This window comes from Eurytemora carolleeae, unplaced genomic scaffold, assembly GCF_000591075.1.
Source record: "Eurytemora carolleeae unplaced genomic scaffold, Eaff_2.0 scaffold608, whole genome shotgun sequence".
NCBI classification, from domain to species: Eukaryota; Metazoa; Arthropoda; class Copepoda; order Calanoida; family Temoridae; genus Eurytemora; species Eurytemora carolleeae.
This window is the reverse complement of record NW_019396527.1, coordinates 124209-152066: the sequence shown is the minus strand read 5'-3', so window position 1 is coordinate 152066 and position 27858 is coordinate 124209. Positions and strand designations below refer to the sequence as shown.

Here is a 27858-nt window from a genome sequence, read left to right as displayed (position 1 = left end):
GTTGTAGACCTCTGATATTTCAGACCATAAATTCTGTTATATTAAATAGTCTAAGTTTTAAATATAAAAGGTTTACACCGTCAAGTTTCTAAGATTGGGGATTAGAAAATTTGAGCTTGTGGCAAAAACTCAATTCCTTTGGAGCAATTATCATTTACATAAATAATAGCATAAAAATACAAATAATGGAAATTTATTGTTTTATGTATTTTTGCACTGAAGCTGTTTACTATTTATTGACTTTGTTAAAATAGAGAATAAAACATTTGTGATTTATAATAAGCAGCTTAAGATAATACTACATATGAGGTATAATTTTATCCATTGATTCTCTGAAAACAGGAGGTGATTTTAATTGTGAATTTTAATTTTGCTTTTGTAGCAAGCAAAATGAAGAGAGGGTGGGGGCTGGGATTGGGTAAAAAAAGAATAAAGTTTTTGAATATAAATTTAACCATAAATAGCAAAATTTTATGGCTCTAAGTTTAAAAAGGGGAAAATGAGAATCTTAGTGAAGGGGGGGGGGGGAAGGCCATCATCCCTCCCATAGGATACTTTTTTCAAAATCACAGCACTGACTCTTTTCCTTTCTGTTCTTTGTGAATATAAAGCTGTGAAAGTCGTCCTTTTGAAGTTCTGTCTTGTTTGAACCGTAATCCAGGTCATGCTTACAGGTTTAGTAGGTTTGAGTTGAAGAGTAGGATGAGAAAACGCTCGAATTAGATCCATAACTTCTGTTTACAGGTTTAATGCTTCAAATATTGAGTATTAGGGCGAGAAACCCCTCGTATGTAATCCAATTCATGTTTACATATTGAGAAGGTTTGAGTTGAGTAGTAGGACAAGAATACGCATGTAGTAATCCAGGTCATGTTTACAGGTTGAGAAGGTTTGAGTTGAGAAATAGGACAAGAATACGCATGTAGTAATCCAGGTCATGTTTACAGGTTGAGAAGGTTTGAGTTGAGTAATAGGAGGAGAATACGCGTGTATGTGATCCAGATGGTGTTTACAGGTTAAGAAGGTTTGAGTTGAGTAGTAGGACGAGAATACGCATGTATGTAATCCAGGTCATGTTTACATATTGAGAAGGGTTTGAGTTGAGTAGTAGGACGAGAATACCCATGTAGTAATCCAGGTCATGTTTACATATTGAGAAGGGGTTGAGTTAAGTAATAGGACGAGAATACGCATGCATGTGATCCAGGTCATGTTTACATATTGAGAAGGTTTGAGTTGAGAATTAGGACGAGAAAACGCCTGTATTACAATTACAATCAAAGTCATGTTTACATATTGAGAAGGTTTGAGTTGAGTAGTAGGACAAGAATACGCCTGTATGTAATCCAGGTCATGTTTACAGGTTGAGAAGGGTTGAGTTGAGTAGTTGGACAAGAATACACATAAAGTAATCCAGCTGTCATGTTTACATATTGAGAAGGTTTGAGTTAAGTAGTAGGACGAGAATATGCATGTAGTAATCCAGGTCATGTTTACAGGTTGAGAAGGTTTGAGTTGAGTAGTAGGACAAGAATACGCCTGTATGTAATCCAGGTCATGTTTACAGGTTGAGAAGGTCTGAGTTGCGTAGTAGGACAAGAATACGCATGTATGTGATCCAGGTGGTGTTTACAGGTTAAGAAGGTTTGAGTTGAGTAGTAGGACGAGAAAACGTTCGTATGTGATTTGAATAACTCCGTCCTGATCCGTATCCTCCGCTCGGAATATATCTGTCATTCCCTAAACACAAAGCAAATGAAATACAGTCGTCATCGTTAATATCAATACAATAAAAACGGCTTTCTATTTTAATTTTGATTTCTATCAATCCGTCAAACAGCAGAGACACATAAACATGAAAAAAACTGTCAATAAAAAGCTTGATAGAAATGAAAACTTTAATAGAAAAGTCGTCTTCATTGTATTGATTTAAATGCCGACCATTGTACATAGATTATCAAATATACTAACATGCAGTACTAGACAGCACTGAATAAAATCGTCGAATTTGACAGCATGTGAGTTGGTTCGGTCAAATCTGCGGAGAAGGAGCTGCATCACGTCCCTGGAGAGGGTGTAGCCGAAGCTAGTGAGGGCTTCCTCCAGCTCAACCAGGTTTATACTTCCAGATTTATCCCTACACATAGTTATATCTCGAATGAGTGAAAAAATACTCTATCTAATTTTGAGTTGTATTTATTTTTTACGTATTCCTACAAAGACGACATTTATCTCCACCAAATCTTGGAAATCCTACCAACTAATTAGAGGACATGTCCTTTCTTTTTTCATTTGCCACATATGACGTTGTGCGCAGTTGGTCGATTTTTGTGTTGCCATCTATTGTACTTGTCAACCTATTTGGTTATATCTGACTTTGCAACCTCCTATAGTTTTTGTTTTCCATGCAAGCAAGATTTTATAAATGGAATTGAGTCTTAGTGATAAACTTAAAACTTTCATCCCTTTTATATTTTGAAATTTCAAACTGAGATTATTTAATCTAACAGAAATCATAGTTTGAAAAATCTGTGGTCTACGATATTGGGTTGCAAAGATATAGGGATAAGAAACTCAGAGTTTGTGACAAAGACTTAATTCCTTTATTTGGTTGCAACTGAAAATTTTAAAACATCTTATTCTTATCAGTAGAATTTCAGAAAGAGTATTTTTTTGGGGTTTTATCTAAAAATATCCGAAATGAATACGGTAAGGAATTTAAATATACCAAAAAAATTCGTTCATGAAAAAAGATTATATATGTACGTTGTTTTTTTGGTGGTTACGGGATATACGGTGAAAAACAGAAAACGGTAGATTTGAATTGTCGTCTTCATTATCTCTTTTAATTGTAAAATGTTAGTACGGATTTTATAACTGTAAAATTATGTAACTGAAATATCTTTAAAAATATTTAGTGCACTTCTTAATTAATAAATCAGTTCTAATTAAAAAATCTTTAATTAAAGGAATTGAGTCTTTGCCACAAACTCTTGTTTTCTTATCTCGATATCTTTGCAACACAATGTCGTAGACCTTAGACATTTCAAACTATGAATGCTGTTAGATCAGATAATTAAGTTTTAAATATCAAAGGTATACATGATCAGGTTCCAAAGATAAAGGAATAAAAAAATTGAATTTGTGGCAAAGACTCAACTCCTTTTGTAAGACGTTTCCTATAAGAAATTTTATCGCGAGTTTCAAAATAAACTATTTACTTGTCAAAGTTTTTAAAGCAGTTCTGCCAATCTACAATATATCTCCACAGAGAACCAAAATCCTTGAAATCTATCTCACCAGTCTTCTCAGTATCAAACAATCCTAGATATCAGAGATAATAGAGATTATAGAGATAATAGAGATAATAGAGATAATAGAGATAATAGAGATAATAGAGATAATAGAGACAATAGAGATAATAGAGATAATAGAGGTATTAGAGATAATAGAGATATTAGAGATAATAGAGATATTAGAGATAATAGAGATAATAGAGATAATAGAGGTATTAGAGATAATAGAGATATTAGAGATAATAGAGATATTAGAGATAATAGAGATAATAGAGATAATAGAGATAGTAGAGATAGTAGAGATAATTAGAGAACTAGAGAACCAAAGAACTAGAGAACCAAAGAATTAGAGAACCAAAGAACTAGAGAACTAGAGAACTAGAGAACTAGAGAACTTTGAGAATTAGAGAACTAGAGAACTAGAGAACTACAAAACTAAAGAACAAGAGAACTAGAGAACTAGAGAACTAGAGAACTAGAGAACTAGAGAACTAGAGAACTTAAGACCTAGAGAATTTAAGATCTAGAGAACTCGAGAACTAGAAAACAGGATGTTAGAGAATTAGCAAATTAGAAACTTAAACAACTAGAGTAGAGAATTAAAGTAGTCTTTAGAGAATGGATGAAAGTCTCATGAAAGGATGATGAACAAATGAATGAATGAAGATGGATGAAAGGATGAAGAGGATAAACGGATGAGGATGGATGAATGAATGATGGATGAAAATTTAAGGATGGATGAAGATTTAAGTATGGATGAAGATTTAAGTATGGATGAAGATTTACGGATGGATGAAGATTTACGGATGGATGAAGATGGATGAATGGTGAATGAAATAATGAATAATGAAACTAACCAATCATTAAGTTAACAGTCCCAATGTTGAACTCTGTATTGTTTCCATTAGATAGCGCTGCTTGTAGTTCTGATGGAGTTATAGTTCCTGATTTATTACTATCTACCCTAAATACAGATAGTTATAACGGAGTAAAAGTTCCTGATTTATCACTATCTAACCTAAATACTGATAGTTATAACGGAGTAATATAGTTCCTGATTTATCACTATCTACCCTAAATACAGATAGTTATAACAATATAGTTCCTGATTTATCACTATCTACCCTAAATACAGATAGTTATAACGGAGTAATAGTTCCTGATTTATCACTATCTACCCTAAATATGATATGTCGATTTATTTTAAGACTTTGACCAATTGATATGGCAGAATTCAAATTTCAAAGATAAGATAACAAGTTGCAAAGATATAAGGCTTAGAAAACTAGATCGATAATAAGGAGAGTAATCAGTTTCTTTGAACACTAGTTAGTAATTAACTATACTGCAACTAGAAAGGAAAAGAAACCACAGGTAGGATTTTATGTATAGTTAGAAACAGTTAAACTAGGTATAGCTACTCCTTTCCTAATACATTCCTTACCACACTGAAGAATTAGTTAAACTATTCGTACCTAGTTCAACTAATTCTTGCTATTCTTTAAATCAGACCTTAGGTTGAATAAGTCTTTAGTGAGAACCAGAAAACTTTGGAATAGGAAGACGACATTATAGCAATACTTAAAGTGTATTTCACGTTTTTACAAAGCAAATAGTTTTACCAGTAACATATAAATTAAGTTATTAAGATAAATGGGTCTGATTACACTGCACTATTCTGTGTCTCATGTCCAATATTTGGCTATTTAAAGTCATAACTTGATACTAAAAGGTCTCTTCCTATTCCAGAGTTTTCCGATTCTCTCTGTATGATTTGAACAGTGCTTGGAAACTGGTAAAGGCGGAAAATGGGTAAATAATGATTAATATTTTTATTCCTATTCTTAAGCCTTGCTGATAAATCACATTTATCAAATCTGGCAGATTGGCATATCAAAGGAAAAAACAGTATGTACCATAGTACTAAGTTATTAAGTTAGTTTGTAATAATACAGTGATAACCAGAAAACTGTAGAATAGGAAGACGACATTATAGCAAAAATAAACAGTATTTGATGCGGTTAAAGAGTAAACAGTTTTTCGAGAACATTATAAAATCAGTTTTTAAGTCATTTGGGCCTTTTTACACCGAACAATTGTGTTTTCTCATGTTCATTGCACTATTTAGAGTCATGAATTGAGTCTGAAAGTCGTCTCCTTATTCCAGAGTTTTCTGGTAATCACTGTATGTCTACTACTTTTGTAGATAAAACATAATTTAATAACATACAATATACAACATAAATATTACACATATGTATTTAAAACTGTGTGTTGTACGAATAACTATAAGCGATAAAGAAGTGTTAATTTGTTAAATGAATTTGTAATTTATCACACTAGTATATTATGGCGCTGAGCGCCCCTTTTTCTACAGTTACAATTTTAGATCCAAATATTGCCCTTTAAACCGAAATTTTTTTCTAGACAAAATTATTTAAATCTAGCAAAATTAAACCAACAACACAGACAAGCCAAATATTTACATATAAAATGTAAACTTCCTGAAGTGCCCGGCGTTGCCTGTGGAATTTCATGATTTTCAATAAGAAATTAGTCTATGTTACCCATTCAGGGTCTCCTAAAGGCCAGCTAATATATATATATATATATATAGGCAAATAGCATTAATATGAATAAATCCAACCTGTCAAAATACTGTTTAAGTAGTGTGCTAGAAGGCATATTTGGTGGAGGTGGAGCAGGACGCCGGGGTTTAAACTTAGACATATTGTATCAGCTTTAATCCTGAAAATAAAAACGTAAAACTTGATCTAGCAGTAGAATAGTTACATGCTTTATTCACAATGGTACCCGACCTTAAAACCTTTATCTCAGTATAGCAATGAGGAAGTTTCTGTTTACGCCTCTGTTAATATGTATAACTTTTTATATCTTCTATTTAAATTTTGAACATGTTCTTTTTGTTTACATTTTAAAACAAAGAAGAAAAAATTTTTGCGGATTTTTAAAAAATAATTCGCGGATTTTCAAGAATTTCAGTTTTTTTACAAAATTTAAAACCTTTAAAACACATTTTTAAATTTTTTTATCATTCATAACCTTCCCTGGGGTCATGTGAGGTCCCACAAAAAATTTGGGCCCGATCGGTTCAGCCGTTTTGACGTTTATTGGATACAAACAGACAGACAAACAGACAAACTGACAGACAAGCCAAATTTATATATAGATACATATTTTTCTCGGAATTTAAATATTTTTTGAGCTCTCTATTCCGAGTAGACTGTAAAACCAACTGAAACTTGGAACAAGGGTTGTAAGTAATTGGACCAGCTGAAAGCTCTGAGTAATATCACAAGTTTTAAGAAAGAAGTGACTCATTAAAAAGTATAAATATAAACTATATTTTTATTTTTTTATTCACAGCTACACACTAATTATTTATCGGGATTCAATCGGGTTTATCTTTGAATTCCTGGGGGGGGGGGGAGGTGTTATAAATTTCCATTAGTTCTGATTTTTCTGAGAGTAAATGACATTCCTTTGTAAACAGCTGGTTTTAACATGGACCTGTAGGACCTGTAGGCATAAGTTTTTTTATAAGCAAAATTCAATTAAAATTGTTTAACACCCCCAAAAAAAGTATTTACTGGGGAATCTATATTGTATTAAATAAATCAATATACATATATATGTGAACATACTTTTGTATAAATGTATATACATTACATATTTACAAAAATTACATGTATCTAAGGATAAATTGCATGCTGTATGTTAACATTAAAAAATCAAGGTTTTATAAAATTAATGAAAATATTTCGTTATTTCGTCGTAAGAAAAATACATATTACTAGATATTTAGTCAAATTAATAAACCGATTCAAGGTGAGTAAATCACAGTTGTTTAAGTCTATTCACTCCTTTAAATCTTCTGTCTAGCTTATATTGCAGAACTACAAATAATGTGAACAAATGATCAAATCACTATTTTATGTTTCTACAAACTGATAACGATAAGTGTTCACCAAGATGTAAACAGTGTTCTGTGAGTTCTGCAGTCTAGAGGAACTGGAGAGAGTAAAGTAAACCTAAACCGTCCCGGCTCCAACACCTCTTCTCAGCTGATCTCTTGAACCCGGAGCACTAGTTCTAACTTCTACTACCCATTACACTTGGTACTGTACTAGCTAAAGTAGCTAAAACTAACATGTATATATATATATATATATATATATATCNTTCTCTTCAGTTCTCTTCTAATCTTTCTCTTCAGTTCTCTTCTAATCTTTCTCTTCAGTTCTCTTCTAATCTTTCTCTTCAGTTCTCTTCTAATCTTTCTCTTCAGTTCTCTTCTAATCTTTCTCTTCAGTTCTCTTCTAATCTTTCTCTTCAGTTCTCTTCTAATCTTTCTCTTCAGTTCTCTTCTAATCTTTCTCTTCAGTTCTCTTCTAATCTTTCTCTTCAGTTCTCTTCTAATCTTTCTCTTCAGTTCTCTTCTAATATTTCTCTTCAGTTCTCTTCTAATCGTTCTATTCAGTTCTCTTCAAATCTTTCTCTTCAGTTCTCTTCTAACCTTTCTCTTCAGTTCTCTTCTAATATTTATCTTCAGTTCTCTCCTAATCTTTCTCTTTAGTTCTCTTCCGTTCTCTTCTAATGTTTCTATACATTTCTTCTCTAATCTTTCTCTTTAGATCTCTACTTATCTTTATCTTAAGTTCTCTTCTAATCTTTCTCTTCCGTTCTCTTCTAATCTTTCTCTTCAATTCTCTCTTAATCTTTCTCTTTAGTTCTTCTCTAATCGTTCTATTCAGTTCTCTTCTAATATTTCTCTTTAGTACTCTCCTAATCTTTCTCTTCAGTTATCCCCTAATCTTTCTTTTAAGTTCAATTCTCTCCTAATCCTTCTCTTCATTTCTTTCATAATCTTTCTCTTCTGTTCTCTACCAATCTTTCTCTTCAGTTCTCTCATAATCTTTCTCTTCAGTTCTCTCCAAGTCTGTCTCTTCAATTCTCCCCCCATATTTCACTACAATTCTCTCCCAATCTTTCTCTTCAATTCTGTCCTAATATTTCTCTTCTGTTCTCTCCAAATATTTCTGTTTTGTTCTCTCCTAATCTCTCTCTTTAATTCTCTCCCAATCTTTTTTTTTAAATTAATTTCTTTTATGTTATCTCCCAATCTTTTTATTTATTTTGCATTTATCTCTTTATCTGTCATTCTGGTCTCTTCCACCCTTTTTCTTCAGTTCACTTATAATTTTCGTCGTCGTTTCAAACACATTTCTTTTCGGCTCTTTCTCCTCCAATCTCTCTTTGTTCTGTCCCAACCTTTTTATGAAATTTAATTTTACCACTTTTTTATTAGGTTTCTCTTTATATGTATTAAGTTCTATTTACTTTTCCTTCAGTTATCCTCTGAATTCCATCAGAATTTCAGAAATATTTGAAGAGTCTGATTTATCAATAGTTCTAAGCTTAAAAATTGATTCGCATAATTTGGCCGTTTTTGCACACTTCTTTAAATATTTGTTGTAAATTGCAGTTCCATAAAAATACAATTTTCATCTACAAATTAGATGTTTTTGTTTAAATATAGATTTTGAAAATGATTTTAAGAATTATAAAAATGCATGAAATCATCAATAGTTAACTTTTATTATTGTTTTAGAATAATCCGAGTATCTCAGCAACCAGCAGCTCTAGGTATAGTAGTAGTATAGGAGGAAGGCCGTTGGTGGCTGAAATAAAGCGGATAACGAGAAAAAAATAATTCTCCGTGAAAATTGTAATATATGACGGAGGACGGAAAAATCACAGGGTTACATATTTAAACACAGCCTTCTTGTTCTTCTGCACAGACTAGGAGGAAGAGAGACTAGGATTAGGATTCAAGGATTAGGCTCAGGTTACTGGAAGGCTATTCCTCCCCTGAGACTATGTGAGGCTTCAAGATCTCCTGAATACCAGTTTACTGCCGAGGTCGGAGTACTTGATATCCTCCGTCCAGGTTCTTCGGAATGTTTTCCTATACTCGGAGCACTGGAGGTTTGTTTAAGCGTACGTCTCCTTGAACGATCCTTCTTTCGGATTCTAGATGAATCTCTATCTCCGGAGGATTTTCTAGAACTATTCTCAGAGCTAAAGGAAATTCTTCTCTTAGTATTGGATGTATTGGATGTGAACTGGAATAGATTCCAAGCTTCCTGAGCTACTTTCTCTACGCGGGGTCTCCGGCTCCTAGTCTGTGCACTGTCCTATTTCTCCTCCAAGCTGATCTTCTTAAAGTTCTCCGACAGCGCGGCATTTGAATCCTGGAGGGACGGATCATAGCTGTAGGTACTAACAGCACTAGCGGGGGGTTGGGTTCTAAACAACAATCCAGATTAAGAATAGAAAATTAGGGAAACGTAAACTAGAGATTGTGACTTTTGTATAATAATCATGGTTATATAATAAGGTCAGATACTCTAGATGCGCTCCGTTGTAGATGAAGACGACTTTTAAAGTAATAGACACTCTATATACCTCACATGACGTCACTGCTTATTTGAAAGAATAATAAATTTTTCGGCTCAGTTAATTTAAACGAACTAAAACAATTGAACATTTGAATTAGAATTGCATTTTTCAGCTTCAAACTTGTGAGTATAATCAATATTTGTTAAATGTGATTAAATGTAGTTAAGTATCAGAGACGTCATATTTGGTATTAGAGTATCCTGTTATAAAAGTCGTCTTTACCTACATTAGAGCGCATCCAGAGTATCTAACATTATATACAACCTTTAAATTAATAAACCTACTTTGAATGCATTTCTCTGGCAATACTGTGAACATACTCGATATCGGGACGTTTATCTGGCTCCGGGTTGATACAAGCAGCAACAAGGTCTCTCAGCTCCTCGCTATATTCGTCTGATGGCAGAGGAGGGTAGTCGCACTAAACAAATGATTTATTAGAATCGATAAAAAATTATTTTCCATGTTTTTAAAGAATATCTCCAGGTTTTGAGATAATACCTGTTCAATCTTTTTGCAAAGGGAGTAAAGATTCATTTTGTCTCCATAGAACGGAGATTGCAGAGCAGCCATCTCATATAGGAGACATCCCAGGGACCAGATATCCGACTTGAAATTGTATCCGTGTTCATGAATCCGCTCCGGAGACATGTAGTAGGGTGTCCCAACCAGGGAGTGAGCAGCTGTGGTTTTAGAGGAGAAAAAACGTCCTAGTCCCAGATCTCCAAGTTTAACTACTCCCTCAGCGGTGATAAAAACATTTGCAGGTTTTATATCTAAATAGAAAAGGATTTATAAAACGGGTTGGATTAAGTAGTCGATGATAATAACAATACAAATTTATTCATTATAAATGTCGTCTTTCCTACCTCTGTGCATAACTCGTTTCGAATGCATGTGTCCTAATGCCGAGCAGAGCTGGACGAAATATTTCCAAATCGTCCTCTCCGGGATAAGTCGCTTCTGTTTCTTGAAGTGCTTGATCATCCTGGAGAGGTCCCCAGCGTCTGCCAGCTCAAGGACGATGTTGAGCTCGTTGTCCTGTATAAAGGACGCCAGGTACTTGATAACGTTAGGATGGTCCAATTGCTGAAAATATAGTTATTAATACAAAATCTTCTTAATATACTTTTAAAGGCACGAGAAAATAATGATTTTATAGAATTGCCAAAATAATAAATAATCAGAAGTTTTTCTTTTATTGCAAACCGCCTTATTGGAAGTTTTAACTGAAACATTTTCTACATACATTTCATGTAATAATTGTTTTAATATATATCATGGTATACCGCTATAATCAATAGGTAATTATTGGTGCACGCAGGACCGAGAATAAATAATTGAAGAATGTGGAAATATATGAAGGTGAATAGTGATTTCAAAATTTCATGATTACCACACAACATTCCTCAATGGTACGAAGCGAACCGGAATAACGCAATCCCAATCCAACTTGCGTAGTAGAATTCACCCGCATGACGCGGATATAAATCTCCTTGAAATTTATAATGGCAATAATATGCCGCGTGATTTTCTGACCTGCAGCAGCTGAATCTCTTTCATGCAGTCTAGTCGAGCTTTACTATCCATCATCTCAAATATCTGAACCTTCTTCAGCGCCACCGTCTCGTGGTTGTGTACAGCTTTGGCTCTGTACACCACGCTAAACTGTCCCTTCCCGATCTTCCGGTCGATGGTGAACCCATCTAGGCTGCCGTAGGGGGAGGAGGAGGAAGAGAGCTGGATTAGTTCAGCAGAAGGATCAGTTCCGTCCTCCATCTTGGATCAGGATTCAACACGGTCTCGTCAAGTTTCTAAAAAAATATATCTTATATAAACGGAGAAAAACAGGATTTACAGATTTTATAATAAAAATTGCACTGGATTAAACATGTATTATTAGTAACTTGATTTTAATGAAAACGAATTCTGAAAGTAATTCAAGGTTTCAGGAGAAAGTGTGAGAACTGGGCAAACCCAATCCCAACCTTGCTATTCAGGTCCTTATCTCAGGGTAGATTTTTAACAGGTTGAGTTAGTTACGTGTAAGCTCCGGGTGTAAATTTAACTCCTCTAGGAGATGATGTGAAAACCACAGTACGGAAGCTAGAGACACGTTGTTCGATTTAAAGAACACAACAATATCACTAGTCTTCCATACTGGAGCAATCAGAACTAGAGCAATACTAGACCAATACTGGAGAAATCGTCGTAGATGTAGATAAGTTCTTCTCTAGCTGTATTAGGCTCTGAAGTAAATTTTGAGTAGTTATTCCTTGGTGTTCTTTTCCATACTGGAGTTCCAGTACTGAGCAAGCTGGCTGTTCAGATTTTACCAATCCATTCTACCATTTTATATTTTACTCCCTAACTTGACAATTCATTTCACACTTGTGTAAGGTCATGCAGGAGAAGATAGTTTGGATTTTTTTTACCATGATTGGATTTCCAGTTTTTGTTTCTCTAGCTGTTGGGATTCATTCCAAGGTTTTCTTTATTCTGGACTTATCCTTCGTTCTGTGTGGAGTTTCTTCTTGTTTAAAATACTCTCTGATTTAGATGATTAACTGGCCGTTATAAGGAGACAAGAGATTCATTGTTTAAATAACAACAAAATCACTAGTCTTCCATATAAAAGTCAGAATTCCCCCCCCCCACCCCTCCCCTAGGGAAACGTATCATACCCCCGGGATATAACGCACAATAAATGAGTCCTTCAGAATTCCAAATTAATTTCGTGATAAGTCTTTGAGGAAAAATAATTACATTAATTTAAACAGCATTAATATTTCCGTAATTTTGATAAGAAAGCACTAAGCTGGGGATAGGATTCTGGAAAGACCCATGGGTTTAAATTAAAAAATATTAAAAAGCATTATAATATTATATTGATTATTATATAGATCATTGGCACATCTTGAGATGTATACAAGGATAAGAAAAATGGATTGTAATATGATAACAAGGTTTTGATAAGAAATTATAGCTTTCACATAAAATAATGATTTTGACTAAAGGATTTAAATAAAGATCTATTACGTAAGCCAGTAGGATATGTTAGAATAATCATTTTATAAAAAAGTCAAGTTTAATAAAATCAGCAAAAAAAAGATTGTTGGACTCTCAAAAATTACGCTTACAATAAGAACTAATCCTGTGGTCCCATTGAGTACGACTGGACATAATACTTTACAATACATGAGTACAACAGTTTTTTATGTACTCAATGGCACCATAAATACAGGGTTAACCACAAAGACTAATTTTTATCGTCGACCAAAGTATTATATAGCATGCTACTACAAAATACTTTAACAACCATGTAATATTAGTGAAAATAATGAATTTTCATGTTAACAATATAAATTAATGTTGCATAATGTCACGATGTAACATTTTTTAATAAGTTTTAATTGTGTCAAACTCCAGAAATATTTAAATATCAAGAGTTTAGTACAATGATCGAAAACTAGTAAGAAGAAGGACAAAGTTTATCAAATAAAAATCGAAATGTCAGTGTGTAATTTTACAAGAATTTAGCAAGTTTTACCTGTCTCCGAAATTAGAGTATTTCAAGGGTTTCTGAAACCATCCTACTCCGTCCTGCCTTCATCTTCATCCAGGGAAAAGTGTTCTATGTTTCTTAGAACGTTTCTTTGTCTTCGGTTTTTGTGACAGCGAGGATTGAGTTCTTACTCCGGGTTCTCCGGGACCCTTCTCCTAGTGTGTTTCTCCGATGGTTTGTCCAATCAAACTGAGTTTAACACACCTGGTCACAGAGAAGCCAACGTCAGGGGAAACCATTACAACCAACTCTAAACAAAATATAATTAGTTTTGACGACCCTCCACCCCCCTTGTTGCTCCAGGTAGGTCTAGGAACACGGGAATATTTGAAGAGAGAATATTGATCCCTGTGAATGGATGTGTATGTTGTGAATGTAAGTATCTAGGTAACCAATCCTCCGCACACAGACACACACCAGGAAAAGACGGACAAACCTACCCCTCTACATATATCACATTAATNCCCCCCCTGCTCTAGGAACCCTATGTTTCATGGACCGGAAACGACGGACACTCGGAAATATGGTTGCTCAGTTTGTTGAAAGGCTAAATCTTTATTCTCATCTTTTCCGAGGTTTTTAGGCTCTTCAGATTCTCCTTCGGAGAGACAGTTAGACAATGGGACAGAACTTGAGATAAAAATAGACCCTGTCCTTCATGACGTCAAAATAGTAATTTCTTTAATATTAAACACAAAACTAAGAATTAAATTGAAATAAGCAAGACAGGAGGTTTCTGAAGTGGATAAATGCACAGACAACTTTAGAATTTATATATATATCCAAGCTTTTCATATACTTTCTCTAACTTTGGTTCAATATCTCATTCTACTTTCTTACTTCTTTTCCTCTCTACCCATTTCTCCTTTCCTTTTCTCCTTCTATTACTTCTCTACTTCTCTCTCATATCTTTAACTGTCCTTAATTCGCCCAACCCTGTTCTTTCTCTTTATACACCAAGGTTTTGGTAAGTGAAATTAGAGAAAAGACCAATTAGTATTTGTGGAGACCGCCTGCCCTCCCCCCCCATCCCCTCAAGTATTCTCGTGCAATTATTCATTAATGAATAAAGTGCACCCACACTGATACTTTGTCATGATAAACAAACCTGTAACTATTAAGATTTTTCAAAGAAAGAAAGAGAACTCTTAAATTTGTCTTAGATTTTACATACTTACATACAATATACATACACCCTTACATACACATATACGTACACACATCCTTTTACATACTGACATACAATATACATACACCCTTACATACATATATACATACACACATCCTTTTACATACTGACATACAATATACATACACCCTTACATACATATATACGTACACACATCCTTTTACATTCTGACATACAATATACATACACCCTTACATACATATATACGTACACACATCCTTTTACATACTGACATACAATATACATACACCCTTACATACATATATACGTACACACATCCTTTTACATACTGACATACAATATACATACACCCTTACATACATATATACGTACACACATCCTTTTACAAGTACTTTGTCCTTGCTTCCTAAACAAACATAACCTAGATATTATCAACCCCAGGTTTACAGGGTTTAACGTATTCACACACTCACAAATAAGATATAGACCAAGGAACCTTTAATTCAGCGGCTTGCTGAAATGAAAATATTTTCTGTTTTATAAATCCCCCCCCCCCTATATTTCATTAATAAAAACTGGGTGAAATATTAAAGTTATGGGGAACAAGGGGAGCTTTCTATCGATATACATAGATGAATTATTAAATAGTGCCTGGGGACTGGTTGGACTCGATTATTATAATTTTCATAGAATTATAAAGTGTGGCCGCCCTTAATTACATCGTTATTATCAAGTATTGATTTGCCAAAATCTATAAACCACTTTTTATGAACGTTGTTAATAAAATCTAGTTTTATACAAGTTTTATAATTCCTAATTTTATCAAACTAAAACTCAGCTTAACCTTGAAAACCCCTAATTATTGGAGTAAAAAAGGAAACTTCACCGTTTCAAAATTTTAAATGAGGTCGGGAGGTGGGAAGGTGGATACTGGCTGGGGGTATACCGCCCCCCCCCCCCAACTTGACCCAGAGGGTGGAGAAGTCTGTATAGGGTACCCAGACAAAGACCAGAGAGATATAGAACCTACATCCGGTGAAAGTAGGGACACGGAATAGAGTAGGAGGACGGGATGGACAGAGATAGAGGGAGAAAAGATGAACAAGGATAATATTCAAGAAAAATCAATCAAAGTAACTTGTATTGGGATGAATATCCGAATGTAACTGGTTTAAATGATTAAAAATCTATTTGTTTTGTAATAAAAAACCAGGATGCAATGGTTTATAGACAAACAACACCAGGATGAAAATATTTGTTGGGTTGGGACGGATGTTGTACATCTAATCCCTCAATAAACAGGAAGGATGGGAGAAGGGAGGGAAAGAGAACGGGGAAAATCTGTAAATTAAGAATGTGACGGACAAAGAATTGAAGAAAAGGGAAGGAGGATTGGAGCATGACAAAACATGAACACTTTTGGAGTCTGGGCGGGGAAAGGATATATACGAGATATAAGAAGTTGAGAAAACTTGTCAAAACTAGGAAAATAATGTAGAATTCAAGAAGGAATACGAGAAGTGAAGGAGAACAGAGAAGCTTAGGAGAAGAGAAGGTTAGGAGAACTGAAGGAGGAGAAGAGAAGGTTAGGATAACGGAAGGAGGAGAAAAGAGGAGTGAGAAAATGGAAGAAGGAGAAAAGAAGAATAAGGGAATGGAAAGAGGAGTAGAGGAGAATAACAGAATGGAAGGAGGATATGGGCAGAATAAGAGAATAGAAGGAGGAGGAGAGGAGAATAATATAATGGAAAGAGGAGAAGATGAGAAGAATAAGAAAATGAAAGGAGGAGAGGAGAATAAGAGAATGGAAGGAGGAGATAAGAATGATAAGAGAATGGAAGGAGGAGATAAGAAGAATAAGGGAATGGAAAGAGGTGCAGAGAAGAATAAGAGAATTGAATGAGGAGAAGAGAAGATTCGGAGAATGGAATGCCGAGCGACGAATATTAAAAGAATGGAAGAAAGAGCAGAGAAGAATAAAGAATAAGAGAATGGAAATAGGAGAGGAGAATAAAGAAAAAGAGAATGGAAGGAGGAGAAGAGAAGAATAAGAGAATGGAAGGAGGAGAAGAGACTAATAAGAAAATGGAAGGAGGAGAAGAGACGAATAAGAAAATGGAAGGTGGAGTAGAAATGATTGGAAGGATGGTTGGAGATGGTTTCATCAAAACAATTATATAAACTTAAATATATATTTTATAAATAAATATTTGTGTATATGAGTAATAGAAGTATAACAAATTTTAAAAAATTTTAGTTTAAAACGACATCAGTATTTTGGTTGACATTGAGCGTAAGGTTCCAGAAATGTTTATGTGTACATACAAACTATGATACGAACTCTACGAACAAGGATTGTATTTAGGATAAATATTATAGACTAAGGTCAATTTGCAGACTGTAATAAGTGTCAACAAGAATCTCTCATTGTGTAAGCGCTAAGGTTAGAAAGTGTAACAGGAGTTAACACTGTACGCATTCTAATTATTACAGTGCAAGTTGGAGGATTAGGATCCAGGCTGTACTCTATTACGACAGAATTGCGAGATTTCTCATACCTCAAACTTTCACCAGCCTACGGCAAGGTTCATCAGCTGTTTCTAGGCTCGGGGTGCAATAAGGATATATGCCATGCATTTTCAGGGTTAGGAGGCATATTTAGATGAGAAGGGAGGGGGATCATTAATAATTAGAGATGAAAGTTTGGTTGATTTTTTATCCAAGTTATTTTTAAAAATATATCCTGTTTCATCGTCAAGCTTGGAGAAGGAAAAACTAGAATTGATTTTTGTGCAGGCAGTTTGCTCACAAAAGAAAATAAACATTTTGTCCAAAAAAGTAAATTTAATCGCGGTGAAGGGAAAAGATACAAGTTCGGAAAATGCGGGATAAAATCTAGAGACGTGGACACCGTGAGATCTGGATTTGAACTGAGCGCTTGGAGAGGTTTACTCTGCAAGCTCCAGGATCCATCCAACTGAATTCTGGCGGGAAGAGAAAGAAGGACCCGCCAGCGATCTGACCCCGGGGGGGAGAGTGGATTCAGTGGAATAGATGTAAAATATTTCCTGCATCCTTGTTCAAAACGTCCTTGATTTTCCATTATGATAATTCAATGATCAGTAGTTCAACTAATCGCGTGAAAGTTGATAATTGTGGCAAAAATCTGGAAAATATGATATGGCTAACATTATAAAAGTTTATGAACACAAACTTCATTTAATCCAAAAATACACAATTCTACTTATGAATAATAAATAAATAAATAAAAAGTTTTCTGTTACTGCTTGTATTGAAAATGGCAGCTGCATATTTGAGGCAGCTGGTCCCTAGTTTGGTGAGGGGACCACCTGGCCCTGCAGGACCCCTCTCCACCTCCTCCACCCCCCCCCTCTCTTTTTGAAAGCAGGGGACCCGGAGGTTATGCATAGCAAAGCTGGGTAGGTTGCTGGAAAGGGGGGGTTTCTATTTTTGTAAAACTTGTCAAATTCTAACGGGTTTCTTCTGTCCTAAAGGAATTTGAACGAGAGAAGGAGAGAAAGCAAGATTCAAGGACGTTAGAACAGGATATACTACAATTAGAACTTATTCCTTATATATTCAAGTTTTTATATTTAACTTTTAACATGGATACACTTCATGTCTTATCATTATAAACCTGCAAAGCCATAAACCTGGACAGAGAACCCTAAACCTTAAACTTAGTTATCGAACCTTAAATTTAGCTATCCAACCTTAATCTTAGATATCCAACAGCTTAAACATTGATATAAGAACCTTAAACTTAGATATAGAACCTTAAACTTAGATATCCAACCTTAAACTTGGATATTAGAACCCTGAACTTAGATTTAGAACCTTAAACTTAGATATCTAACTTTAAACTTAGATATCCAACCTTAAACTTAGATATTAGAACCCTGAACTTAGATATAGAACCTTAAACTTAGATATCCAACTTTAAACTTAGATATAGAACCTTAAACTTAGTCATAGAACCTTAAACTTAGATATCCAACCATAAACTTAGATATCCAACCTTAAACTTAGATATCCAACCATAAACTTAGATTTCCAACCTTAAACTTAGATATCCAACCATAAACTTAGAGATATAGAACATTAAACTTAGATATCGAACCTTAAACTTAGCTATCAAACCTTATATATATGGATACCCGTATCATAGATGATATCTTAAAATCTAGATACAAAACCTTATATTTATGGATACCCTTATCCTAGATGATATCTTAAAACCTAGATGCAAAACTTTACACTAGAATACTCAGATCTCCAGATAATAGAACTTTAAACGTAGAAAGAGAGAACTAAAACAAAGAGGTTTTATGCCCTAACATTATTAACATTTGTGGTGTAAAAAATATTTTAATGACAGTCCTTAAAACCCAAGAAAATAAGTTTAAACGTCTCTTTGTCTCCTGTAGGTTCAGGATTGACACATATTTCTCTCCGCTTATCTAGAAGTATTGCATAATTTTGATAGAAGCGAGACCTTGCAGGACCCAGGACGCAGGATTCTTGGAGAACGATTATATGAAGAATAATAACTCTGCTCCAGGCTTCTGGAACATGTGGAAACCTTCATAATAATTGTCATTCAACCATTCTACCCCCCGCTACCCTTCTCACTCAATTAAACCCCATACCACACTCCTCCCTCCATTTAACCCTCCGCTAACCTCCTCACTCAATTTATCCCCCTACCACCCTCCATTTATCCCCTACCACTCTTCTACCTCCATTTTACCCCCTACCATCCTTCTACCTCCATTTATCCCCCTACCGGCTACCCTCTTCTTCTTCCATTTATCTCCTTACCACCCTTCTTTCTCCATTTTACCCCCTACCACCCTTCTACCTCCATTTGTCTCCACTACCGGCTACCCCCTTCTTCCTCAATTTGTCTATTTACCATCCGTCTTCCTCTGTTTAACCCACCACCACCATTCTACCTCCATTTATTTCCCGACCAGATACCCACTTCTACCTCTATTTAACCTCCCTACCCCTCTTATACCTTCAATTAACCTCCCTACCCCCCTTCTTCCTTCATTTAACCTCCCTACCCCCCTTCTACCTCCATTTTTCCCCATACCATTCTTCAACGTTTTTTAACTCCTTACCCCCTTCTACCTCCATTTATCCCCTTACCACCCTTCAACGTCCATTTAACCTCTTACCCCCTTCTACGTCCATTTAACCCCTAACCCCCCTTCTACCTCCATTTAACCCCTTACCACCCTTCTACCTCCATTTTTCCCCTACCACCTTCTTCCTCCATTTAACCCCTTACCACCCTTCTATCTCCATTTAACCCCTTTCACCCTTCTACCTCTATTTATCCCCTTACCACCCTTCTACTTTCATTTATCTCCCTACCAGCTACCTACTTCTACCTCCATTTAACCTCCCTACCCCCTTCTACCTCCATTTAACCTCCCTACCGGCTACCCCTTCTTCCTCCATTAATCCCCCTACCACACTTCTACCTCCATTTAACCCTTTACCCCCTCCACTCTCTATGTTTCGTCCCCCTACGACTCTCCCTTTTTCCAACCCCTCTATTAAATTTCCATTAACCCCCCCCCCCCCCTCCCCTTCTTCCAATCCGGTTTGTACGACCTAATCAAATCAAAAGTGAATATTATTATTATTATTTCTAATACAGTATAGGGCACTGTCCACTGTCCAGTGTCTGATTGAGAAATCATGTTTGATCATTAGATTAAATACTTTCTTGATAATAAATTAATTACATTGTTACCTCATCATCTGTTTCTTTGATAGTTCTGTTTTATGAATTAATCTGTTTGTGAAAAAACAATCTGTTTTTGAGGATATAATAATTTTTTTAATAATATAGTAATCTGCTAATGTTAATATTATAATGGGCCGGTCAAATGTAATATTTTTTTTATACAAATGATAAGGTTGCTTTATAATCTTATAGCTTAAAAGTATTCTGCTGGATTATTAGAATTAAAATAAGGATTATGATTTTTAAAAATAAATATGACTAGCTGGATAGAAACTAACTTTGGACCTGATTTTAACGGCATTTTAAACTATAACATTTTTACTTTTTATATAATTGTATTGGTACAATTAGTCATAATACATAGATAATTTAAAAGAATAAATAGTATTTTTGTGATGAAAAGTAATACTTTGCTAGTTTTTATAATGAATTTTTGTATGTGAGATTTGAACCTTGGCGTAAAACTGGTAGTTCTGTGCTCCAGGAGCTCGAGATGCTGGCTCAAGGTTAGGTTGTGAAACCTAGGTTGGGTTGACTAGGACAGATTTTCTCCTACGGGAATTTTCCTGCCAGATATCTCACACGGAGTACGGTAAACATTGAACCCATTCACCTCACACTAGCCCAGGGTTTAAACTATTTAACCAGACACTATAACAAACCGACACACGGACACAATAACTCACAAACACTCATATGAAAACTGACATACTGACACTCTAACTCACGGACACACTAACTCACGGACACTTTAACTCATAGAAATATACTAACCCACAGAAACTTTAATATACTAGCATGTCAATTTACAGAAACTTTAATACACTAACATGCTAACTCACAGAAACTTTAATATACTAACATGCTAACTCACAGAAACTTTAATATACTAACATGCTAACTCACTTTAATAAAACGAAGGATAAAAACTACCCGTACACTTTAACTGTACACTGTACACTTTAAACTATACCCTGTCCACTTTAAACTGTACCTTGTCCACTTTAAACTATATCCTGTCCACTTTAAACTATACCCTGTCCACTTAAAACTGTACCTTGTCCACTTTGAACTATATCCTGTCCACTTTAAACTATACCCTGTCCACTTTAAACTATACCTTGTCCACTTTAAGTTATACCCTGTACACTTTAAGCTATACCCTGTCCACTGTAAGCTATACCCTGTCCACTTTAAACTATACCCTGTCCACTTCAATTTATACCCTGTACACTTTAAGCTATACCCTGTACACTTTAAACTATACCCTGTCCACTTTAAACTATACCCTGTCCCTTTAAACTGTAGAGGGGAATATTCATTTGGCCTATGGTCCCGTTTTGCCTGATAAAGTCTGTATTTGTATGAACTGAATGCCCTGCTAATAGAAATTCGGCCTGGTTCATGAAATGAGCTGGAATGTACCGCGCAGTGTACTCTTTTACGGTACCCAGTACACTTTTAATTGTACAGTGTACTTTTTTACTGTACCATGTACACTGATGAACGGGATTAGCACGATAAAGAATTATTAGCTCAATACTTCTTATGATTTCTACAATATATGTTAATATCAGATACGAGGTTCTAGTTTATCTCTATTCTAGTTTATTCGGGTTCAGAGAGTTCAGATAAAACTAATTTCTCCAACCAAGTGCAAATTGAACCCAATTACAGAGAGATAATAAACTTGAAACTCGGATGAAGATCTTAAAGAAGCAATTTTTATAATTTTGCTTAGTTTTCGGGTTGAAATATCAATTAAAAATATTAAAGCTGACTTATAATATTTTAGGAAAAAATAACTATCGAACTTTGTGATAATATCATTGATCAAATATTTACACATTTATAATTTCAGTAATTTACGTACATTTCCCCCCAGGTTGAATTCGGTTCAACATTGGACCTAGTGCATTTGATATGGTCTAGGTTTCCCGGGGTTTCCTCATACCCCCAACTTTAATATACTAACATGCTAACTCACAGAAACTTTAATATACTAACATGCTAACTCACAGAAACTTTAATATACTAAAACTTAGTCATAGAACCTTAAACTTAGATATCCAACNACAATTATTCACTAGGTTCAATATACAACTATTCACTAGGTTCAATATACAACTATTCACTAGGTTCAATATACAACTATTCACTAGATTCAATATACAACTATTCAGAGGTTCAATATACAACTATTTACTAGGGTTTAATATACAACTATTCATTAGGGTTCAATATACAACTATTCACTAATTTTGATATAAAAAGCTTATAGGGCGCTTCGCGCCCATTGTCTTGTAAATAATTTGAGCTTTTAACTGTTACTCTGAAATTTGGCAATTTTAAATCATTTGGGGTCGTGTGAGGTCCCACACAATATTTGGGCCCGATCGGTTCAACCGTTTTCACTTTTATCGGTTAAAAACAAACAAACAGACGAGCAAAGTATATATAAAGACGACAGTTTGCAACTTATTTGAATATGCTAGGGTTTGATTTCGAGCTTCGTTACGTTTAAAACTTCTCTGCTTTAACTCGCGTATCAATTCAAGACTAGGTTGAAGAAAGGAAGGGAGGGAGAGGAATGAGACGGGGGAGGGATGAGGAGGGGCGAGGGGAGGTGGACTGCATAACTGCATTAGCTTGGTATAGAATATGGGAAGGGGGGTGTGAGGGGGAAGAAGGGACCTAGGGGGGGGGGGTTAGAGAGGGGACATATCAAGAATAAAGCAAACTGATGCAAAATCCAACGTTTATTTTTTTAAATGTGCAGAGTTCGGGTAGAGCTGAGTTTTCAGGGATTATGTTTAAACTCTAGGATGGATTATCTCATGGGCTCAAATACTATATCCAAAATTCCCATAAATCCAGGGATCACATAGTTCTTGAAAAAGCCGCAAATCGAATTAATTTTTTTAACATTTTGATTAAATTTGATCCCGCTCCTCCTCTGTCTTGCTTTTTTTCTTTGTTTAATTTGTGTTCATCTTTAAATTTTGTTCTTTTGTTCTTACTTTTCTTCCTGTTTTTCTTTCTCTCTCAGTTCCTCTTACATACCTCCTCGTTCTAAACCTTACTCTTCTCTCTTCAGCTTTTCTCTCTCTTCCGTTTTCCTCTTCTTTGTGAATTCTCTAAATTTCTTTACTCTCTCTCTCTCTTTTTTCTGTAAATTCTCTTAATCTGTTTTCTCTCTCTATTCTTTTTTTCTGTAAATTCTCTAAATCTCTTCTCTCTTCATCTTTTTCTTCTCTGTAAATTCTCTTAATCTCTTCTCTCTCTCTATTATTTCTTTCTGTAAATTCTCTTAATCTCTTCTCTCTCTCTATTATTTCTTTCTTTAAATTCTCTTAATCTCTTCTCTCTCTCTATTATTTCTTTATGTGAATTCTCTTAATCTCTTCTCTCTCTCTCTATTATTTCTTTCTTTAAATTCTCTTAATCTTTTCTCTCTCTCTCTATTATTTTTTTCTGTAAATTCTCTTTATCTCTTCTCTCTCTCTATTATTTCTTTCTGTAAATTCTCTTAATCTTTACTCTCTCTCTATTATTTTTTTTCTGTAAATTCTCTTAATCTCTTCTCTCTCTCTATTATTTTTTTCTGTAAATTCTCTTAATCTCTTCTCTCTCTCTATTATTTCTATCTTTAAATTATCTTAATCTCTTCTCTCTCTCTATTATTTCTATCTTTAAATTCTCTTAATCTCTTCTCTCTCTCTATTATTTCTATCTTTAAATTCTCTTATTCTCTTCTCTCTCTCTATTATTTTTTTCTGTGATTTTCTCTAAATCTTTTCTCTCTTTATCCTGTTTCTTCCCTGTAAATTCTCTAAATATTTTCTCTCTTCATCCTGTTTATTTTCTGTATATTCTCTAAATATTTTCTCTCTTATCCTGTTTCTTCTCTGTAAATTCTCTAAATATTTTTTCTCTTATCCTGTTTCTTCGCTTAAATTCTCTTTTTCTCTCTATTCTTTTTATCAGTTTATTTTCTTGTTTAAAGAATATCAACCAAAAGTGATATTTTTATGGCATACAGATAGTACATAAAAACATATATAGAAACTACAAAGAATCTTTGATACGTAGATATGGTCACACAGTGCCTTATCCTCAAATAACAGTATTTACATCATCTCTAACTAAATATTCTAACAAACCAAACTCGATTATCCTCCCCCCCCTTGTCAGCCTTTCCCGCCACCCTTGGCCTTGTGTCCTGGCGTAAACAAAATTTACATAACTTTTTGATGTGAACCAAACCATCTGCTGACTAGTATACCCAGAGAGAGAAATGGTTTCTCCTTGCTCCCAACCTGTAGCTAGAGCATGAACCAAATCTCATTACTAAGGTTTGTAAAAAATAACATTAATATATATATCTGTCTTGATCATTGTAAGTCTCATGAATATTTGTCCTGTTTCAATTTAAACCCTCTCTGTGTGCATAGTTCTAATAATGATAGATCCAAGCGTCAACTATCATCCACGATCCAACTTTGGAAACTCCGCGCTGCAGGTTCGAGATACAAGATATAATTTAAAGTACATTGAAACTAAAGTCAGGGTCAAACTTTCACCAAGTTCTCCCCTCTCCCTCCCTCCCGGCCCCTTTCATTTACATTTTTTGGAAGGTGAGAAAGGAAATTTCTCCAACTTTTATATTTTTATCAATTCTTTTCCTTCTTGACGCAACCTTTTATATGTTTTTGTCTTTTCTTTCTCAATTTTCTCACGGTCTTTGTTACCATGTAGAGAAGGAGAATTGGTGGGATAAAGGGAAGAAAGAAAGGTGGCATTTAGGGTGGAAGACAGGGAAAAGGAAGGTGTTAAGGGATGACGAGAAAAGGTAAGGAGGGAGAGAGGAAAGAAGGAAGGTTGTTAGAGAGGAAGAGAATAAGCTAGGGTGGGAAGGAAGGAAGAAGGAAGGTTGTAAGAGAGGAATAGAAGAAGGAAGGTTAGGAGGAAAGGAAAAAGGTTATGGGGTAAGGACGAAGGAAGGTTGGAAGGAAGAAAAACAAGAAGGTTAGGAGAAATCAGGTAGAAAGGGAAAAGGGAAGGGCGCAAGGAAAGTTAAAAGGAAGATTAGAAAGAAGAAAACAAATAAAGGGAAAATGAAGAACGGGAAAACAGGATAAACATAAAGGGAAACGAAAGAGGAGGTTAAGGGGAGCATGAAAGAAGAAAGGAAATGTAACATGAGAAGTAGAAGGAAGGGTGGAAAGAATTCAGGAATAAATGGCGACAATAAATAGGATGAGTAAAGAAAGGAAGAGAAGGAAAGGAGTACTGGAAGGATGACGTGAAGAGAAGAAGGAAGGGTGGGATAAAGGGAAAGGATGAAAAGTTTGATTTGAAGGTTGAATGGTTTAGCTCCGGGTTGGTGAAAGCGGATCCTGAGCTGGGTTAAACTCCAGGGTTAGGTCTGACTCCAGCTGTATACGGGGGGGGAGGAGGGTAGTTAGGGGTAGAATGGGGAGGGGGAAGGATAGAGGAAGGGGGAAGGGGAAGAACTATTGTGTCATCTGTGGGATGCACTGTGGGAGGGTGGGATATGAAAGAGATCAGGAAAAAGAGAAAATTATAAAAATCTTTTTATTTTTTTTTTGCCAATAAGCTAAACTTTTTTAAAACAAAAGCTGAGTAATTTTTTAATGCATTAAATAGACATTACAGAACCCCTTGCAATCTAACTAGGCCAATCCTAATAAGTATTTGTTAAGTAACAGATACTTAAGTGTAAAGTTTATTATCTTATTGTTCTCAGGTTAATCTCAAGATTTATAATCTAAACCCTCAAGTAGTCTTGGTAAACTGCACTTTATTATTGGTTTAATTTTACTCAAATATTTCTATTTATACGGAAATAAATCATGAAGGAGTGAAATACTACTAATATTCATAATCCATGGGAACAAATTTAGATTTAAAGATAAAAAGATTTGTAAATATTGAGATAGTTTTGTCGTTTGACAAGGTTTAAGATTATGAGAGGTTCGTCCCATCTTCTTCCCTGATTATGCGTCCTAGTATTGTGTGCACCCGGAGACCTAATCTCAAATAAACCGCGCTTCTCTTTTTCTTCTCAACAGTTCACAATGATATCCCCCCACTCTCACCCCTCCCCTTCTCACTAGGTCTTTGCAACGGTCTGGAAAATTTAAAATTCTTTGTTCTCTTTATACCCTCCTCCCTTGTACAGTATACCCTCCTCCCTTGTATAGTTTACCCTCCTCCCTTGTACAGTATACCCTCCTCCCTTGTATAGTATACCCTCCTCCCTTGTATAGGATGGAAAGTTCAAACCTTTTCATGTTTAAATAGACCTAACCAGTTAAACTTTTGACTTAAAAATTTAATAGTAAGGAAGAAAGCTGGATCAGCCAGCCTGTGTCAAATCACAAAATATTAGAATATTAGTTCCAGGAAACTATCAAAATATTAAATATTTTATATAAGTTTATATCGTGAACAGTAATTCCAGGATAACCAGAATAAATCACGCGGGGACAATATTCTTCTTACCTGGTATTAAGCACACAACCTGGAGACAGAAAAGAACCTGGAGAACCCGGTAAAACATAAATCCACCTTAAAGCGTTCTCTGATTGTGTAGATGAATTTTATCTGAAAAAAGATAGATGATAAAAGATATTTTCAAGATTGAAAACTATACTCAATAATACAGAACAAAAGATAGCGTGTAACAGGATAAAGTATGAAAAAAGAGTAAGAGAAAAAAGAAGAAAATTTAAGTAAATGGAGAATGACCTATAAGAGAAAGGATGTAGGATGAACTTGAAGAGAAAGGAAAAAGGATGAACTGGAAGAGAAAGGATGCAGGATGAACTGGAAGAGAAAGGATGACTTGAAGAGAAAGGATGAAGAATTAACTGGAAGAGAAAAGATGCAGGATGAACTGTGGGATGCACTGTGGGAGGGGGGGATATGAAAGAGATCAGGAAAAAGAGAAAATTATAAAAAAAATTTTATTTCTTTTTTTTGCCAATAAGATAAACTTTTTTAAAACAAAAGCTGAGTAATTTTTTAATGCATTAAATAGACATTACAGAACCCCTTGCAATCTAATACCCTGTCCATTTTAAGTTATACNAAGGATAAAGGATGAGCTGGAAGAGAAAGGATGTAAGATGAACTGGTAGAGAAAGGATTAAGGATGAACTGGAAGAGAAAGGATGAAGAATGAACTGGAAGAGAAAGGATAAAGGATGAACTGGAAGAGAAAAGATGAAGAATGCACTTGAAGAGAAAGAATGCAGGATGAACTGGAAGAGAAAGAATGTAGGATAAACTGGAAGAGAAAGGATGAACTTGAAGAGAAAGGATGCAGGATGAACTGGAAGAAAAAGGATGTAGGATAAACTGAAAGAGAAAGGATAAACTGGAAGAGAAAGGATGTAGGATAAACTGGAAGAGAAAGGATGAAGGATGAACTGGAAGAAAAAGGATGTAGGATGAACTGGAAGAGAAAGGATGTAGGATAAACTGGAAGAGAAAGGATGTAGGATGAACTGGAAGAGAAAGGATGTAGGATGAACTGGAAGAGAAAGGATGACTT

General features: G+C 34.9%; 2 protein-coding genes across 4 annotated transcripts; both read right to left on the bottom strand.

The window, feature by feature from the left end:
* Positions 1–177: 177 nt before the first annotated feature.
* On the bottom strand, positions 178–7374 carry LOC111704894 (programmed cell death protein 6). Its single transcript, XM_023477283.1, has 6 exons — positions 7286–7374; positions 5944–6044; positions 4154–4260; positions 3222–3324; positions 1972–2137; positions 178–1740 (listed from the first exon to the last, which is right to left on the bottom strand). Exons 2-6 carry the CDS (start codon positions 6024–6026, stop codon positions 1630–1632), a joined length of 570 nt encoding a protein of 189 aa, XP_023333051.1. The 5' UTR covers positions 6027–6044; positions 7286–7374; the 3' UTR covers positions 178–1629.
* A 1522-nt stretch (positions 7375–8896) lies between these two features.
* Positions 8897–26906, bottom strand: LOC111704893 (serine/threonine-protein kinase Nek7). 3 transcript variants are annotated; one of them, XM_023477281.1, is made up of 7 exons: positions 26805–26906; positions 13330–13594; positions 11319–11593; positions 10649–10868; positions 10281–10555; positions 10064–10200; positions 8897–9626 (listed from the first exon to the last, which is right to left on the bottom strand). In XM_023477281.1, exons 3-7 carry the CDS (start codon positions 11556–11558, stop codon positions 9515–9517), a joined length of 984 nt encoding a protein of 327 aa, XP_023333049.1. In that variant the 5' UTR covers positions 11559–11593; positions 13330–13594; positions 26805–26906; the 3' UTR covers positions 8897–9514. The 3 variants fall into 3 exon arrangements, with proteins under 3 accessions (XP_023333049.1, XP_023333047.1, XP_023333050.1); XM_023477279.1 differs by lacking the exon at positions 26805–26906 and adding an exon at positions 17053–17423; XM_023477282.1 differs by lacking the exons at positions 13330–13594; positions 26805–26906 and adding an exon at positions 12920–12972.
* Between the last annotated feature and the right edge of the window lie 952 nt (positions 26907–27858).

Excerpts from the sequence above, each read along its gene's own strand:
- LOC111704893 (XM_023477281.1), bottom strand. The coding sequence starts at position 11,558 with ATGGAGGACGGAACTGATCCTTCTGCTGAACTAATCCAGCTCTCTTCC. Across the intron at positions 10,869-11,318 it reads AAGAGATTCAGCTGCTGCAG|CAATTGGACCATCCTAACGT; the intron begins GTCAGAAAATCA and ends CTATATTTTCAG. Across the intron at positions 10,201-10,280 it reads TTTGCAAAAAGATTGAACAG|TGCGACTACCCTCCTCTGCC; the intron begins GTATTATCTCAA and ends TCATTTGTTTAG.
- LOC111704894 (XM_023477283.1), bottom strand. The coding sequence starts at position 6,026 with ATGTCTAAGTTTAAACCCCGGCGTCCTGCTCCACCTCCACCAAATATG. Across the intron at positions 4,261-5,943 it reads CTTAAACAGTATTTTGACAG|GGTAGATAGTAATAAATCAG; the intron begins GTTGGATTTATT and ends ATCTGTATTTAG. Across the intron at positions 3,325-4,153 it reads GACTGTTAACTTAATGATTG|GATTGTTTGATACTGAGAAG; the intron begins GTTAGTTTCATT and ends TCTGATATCTAG.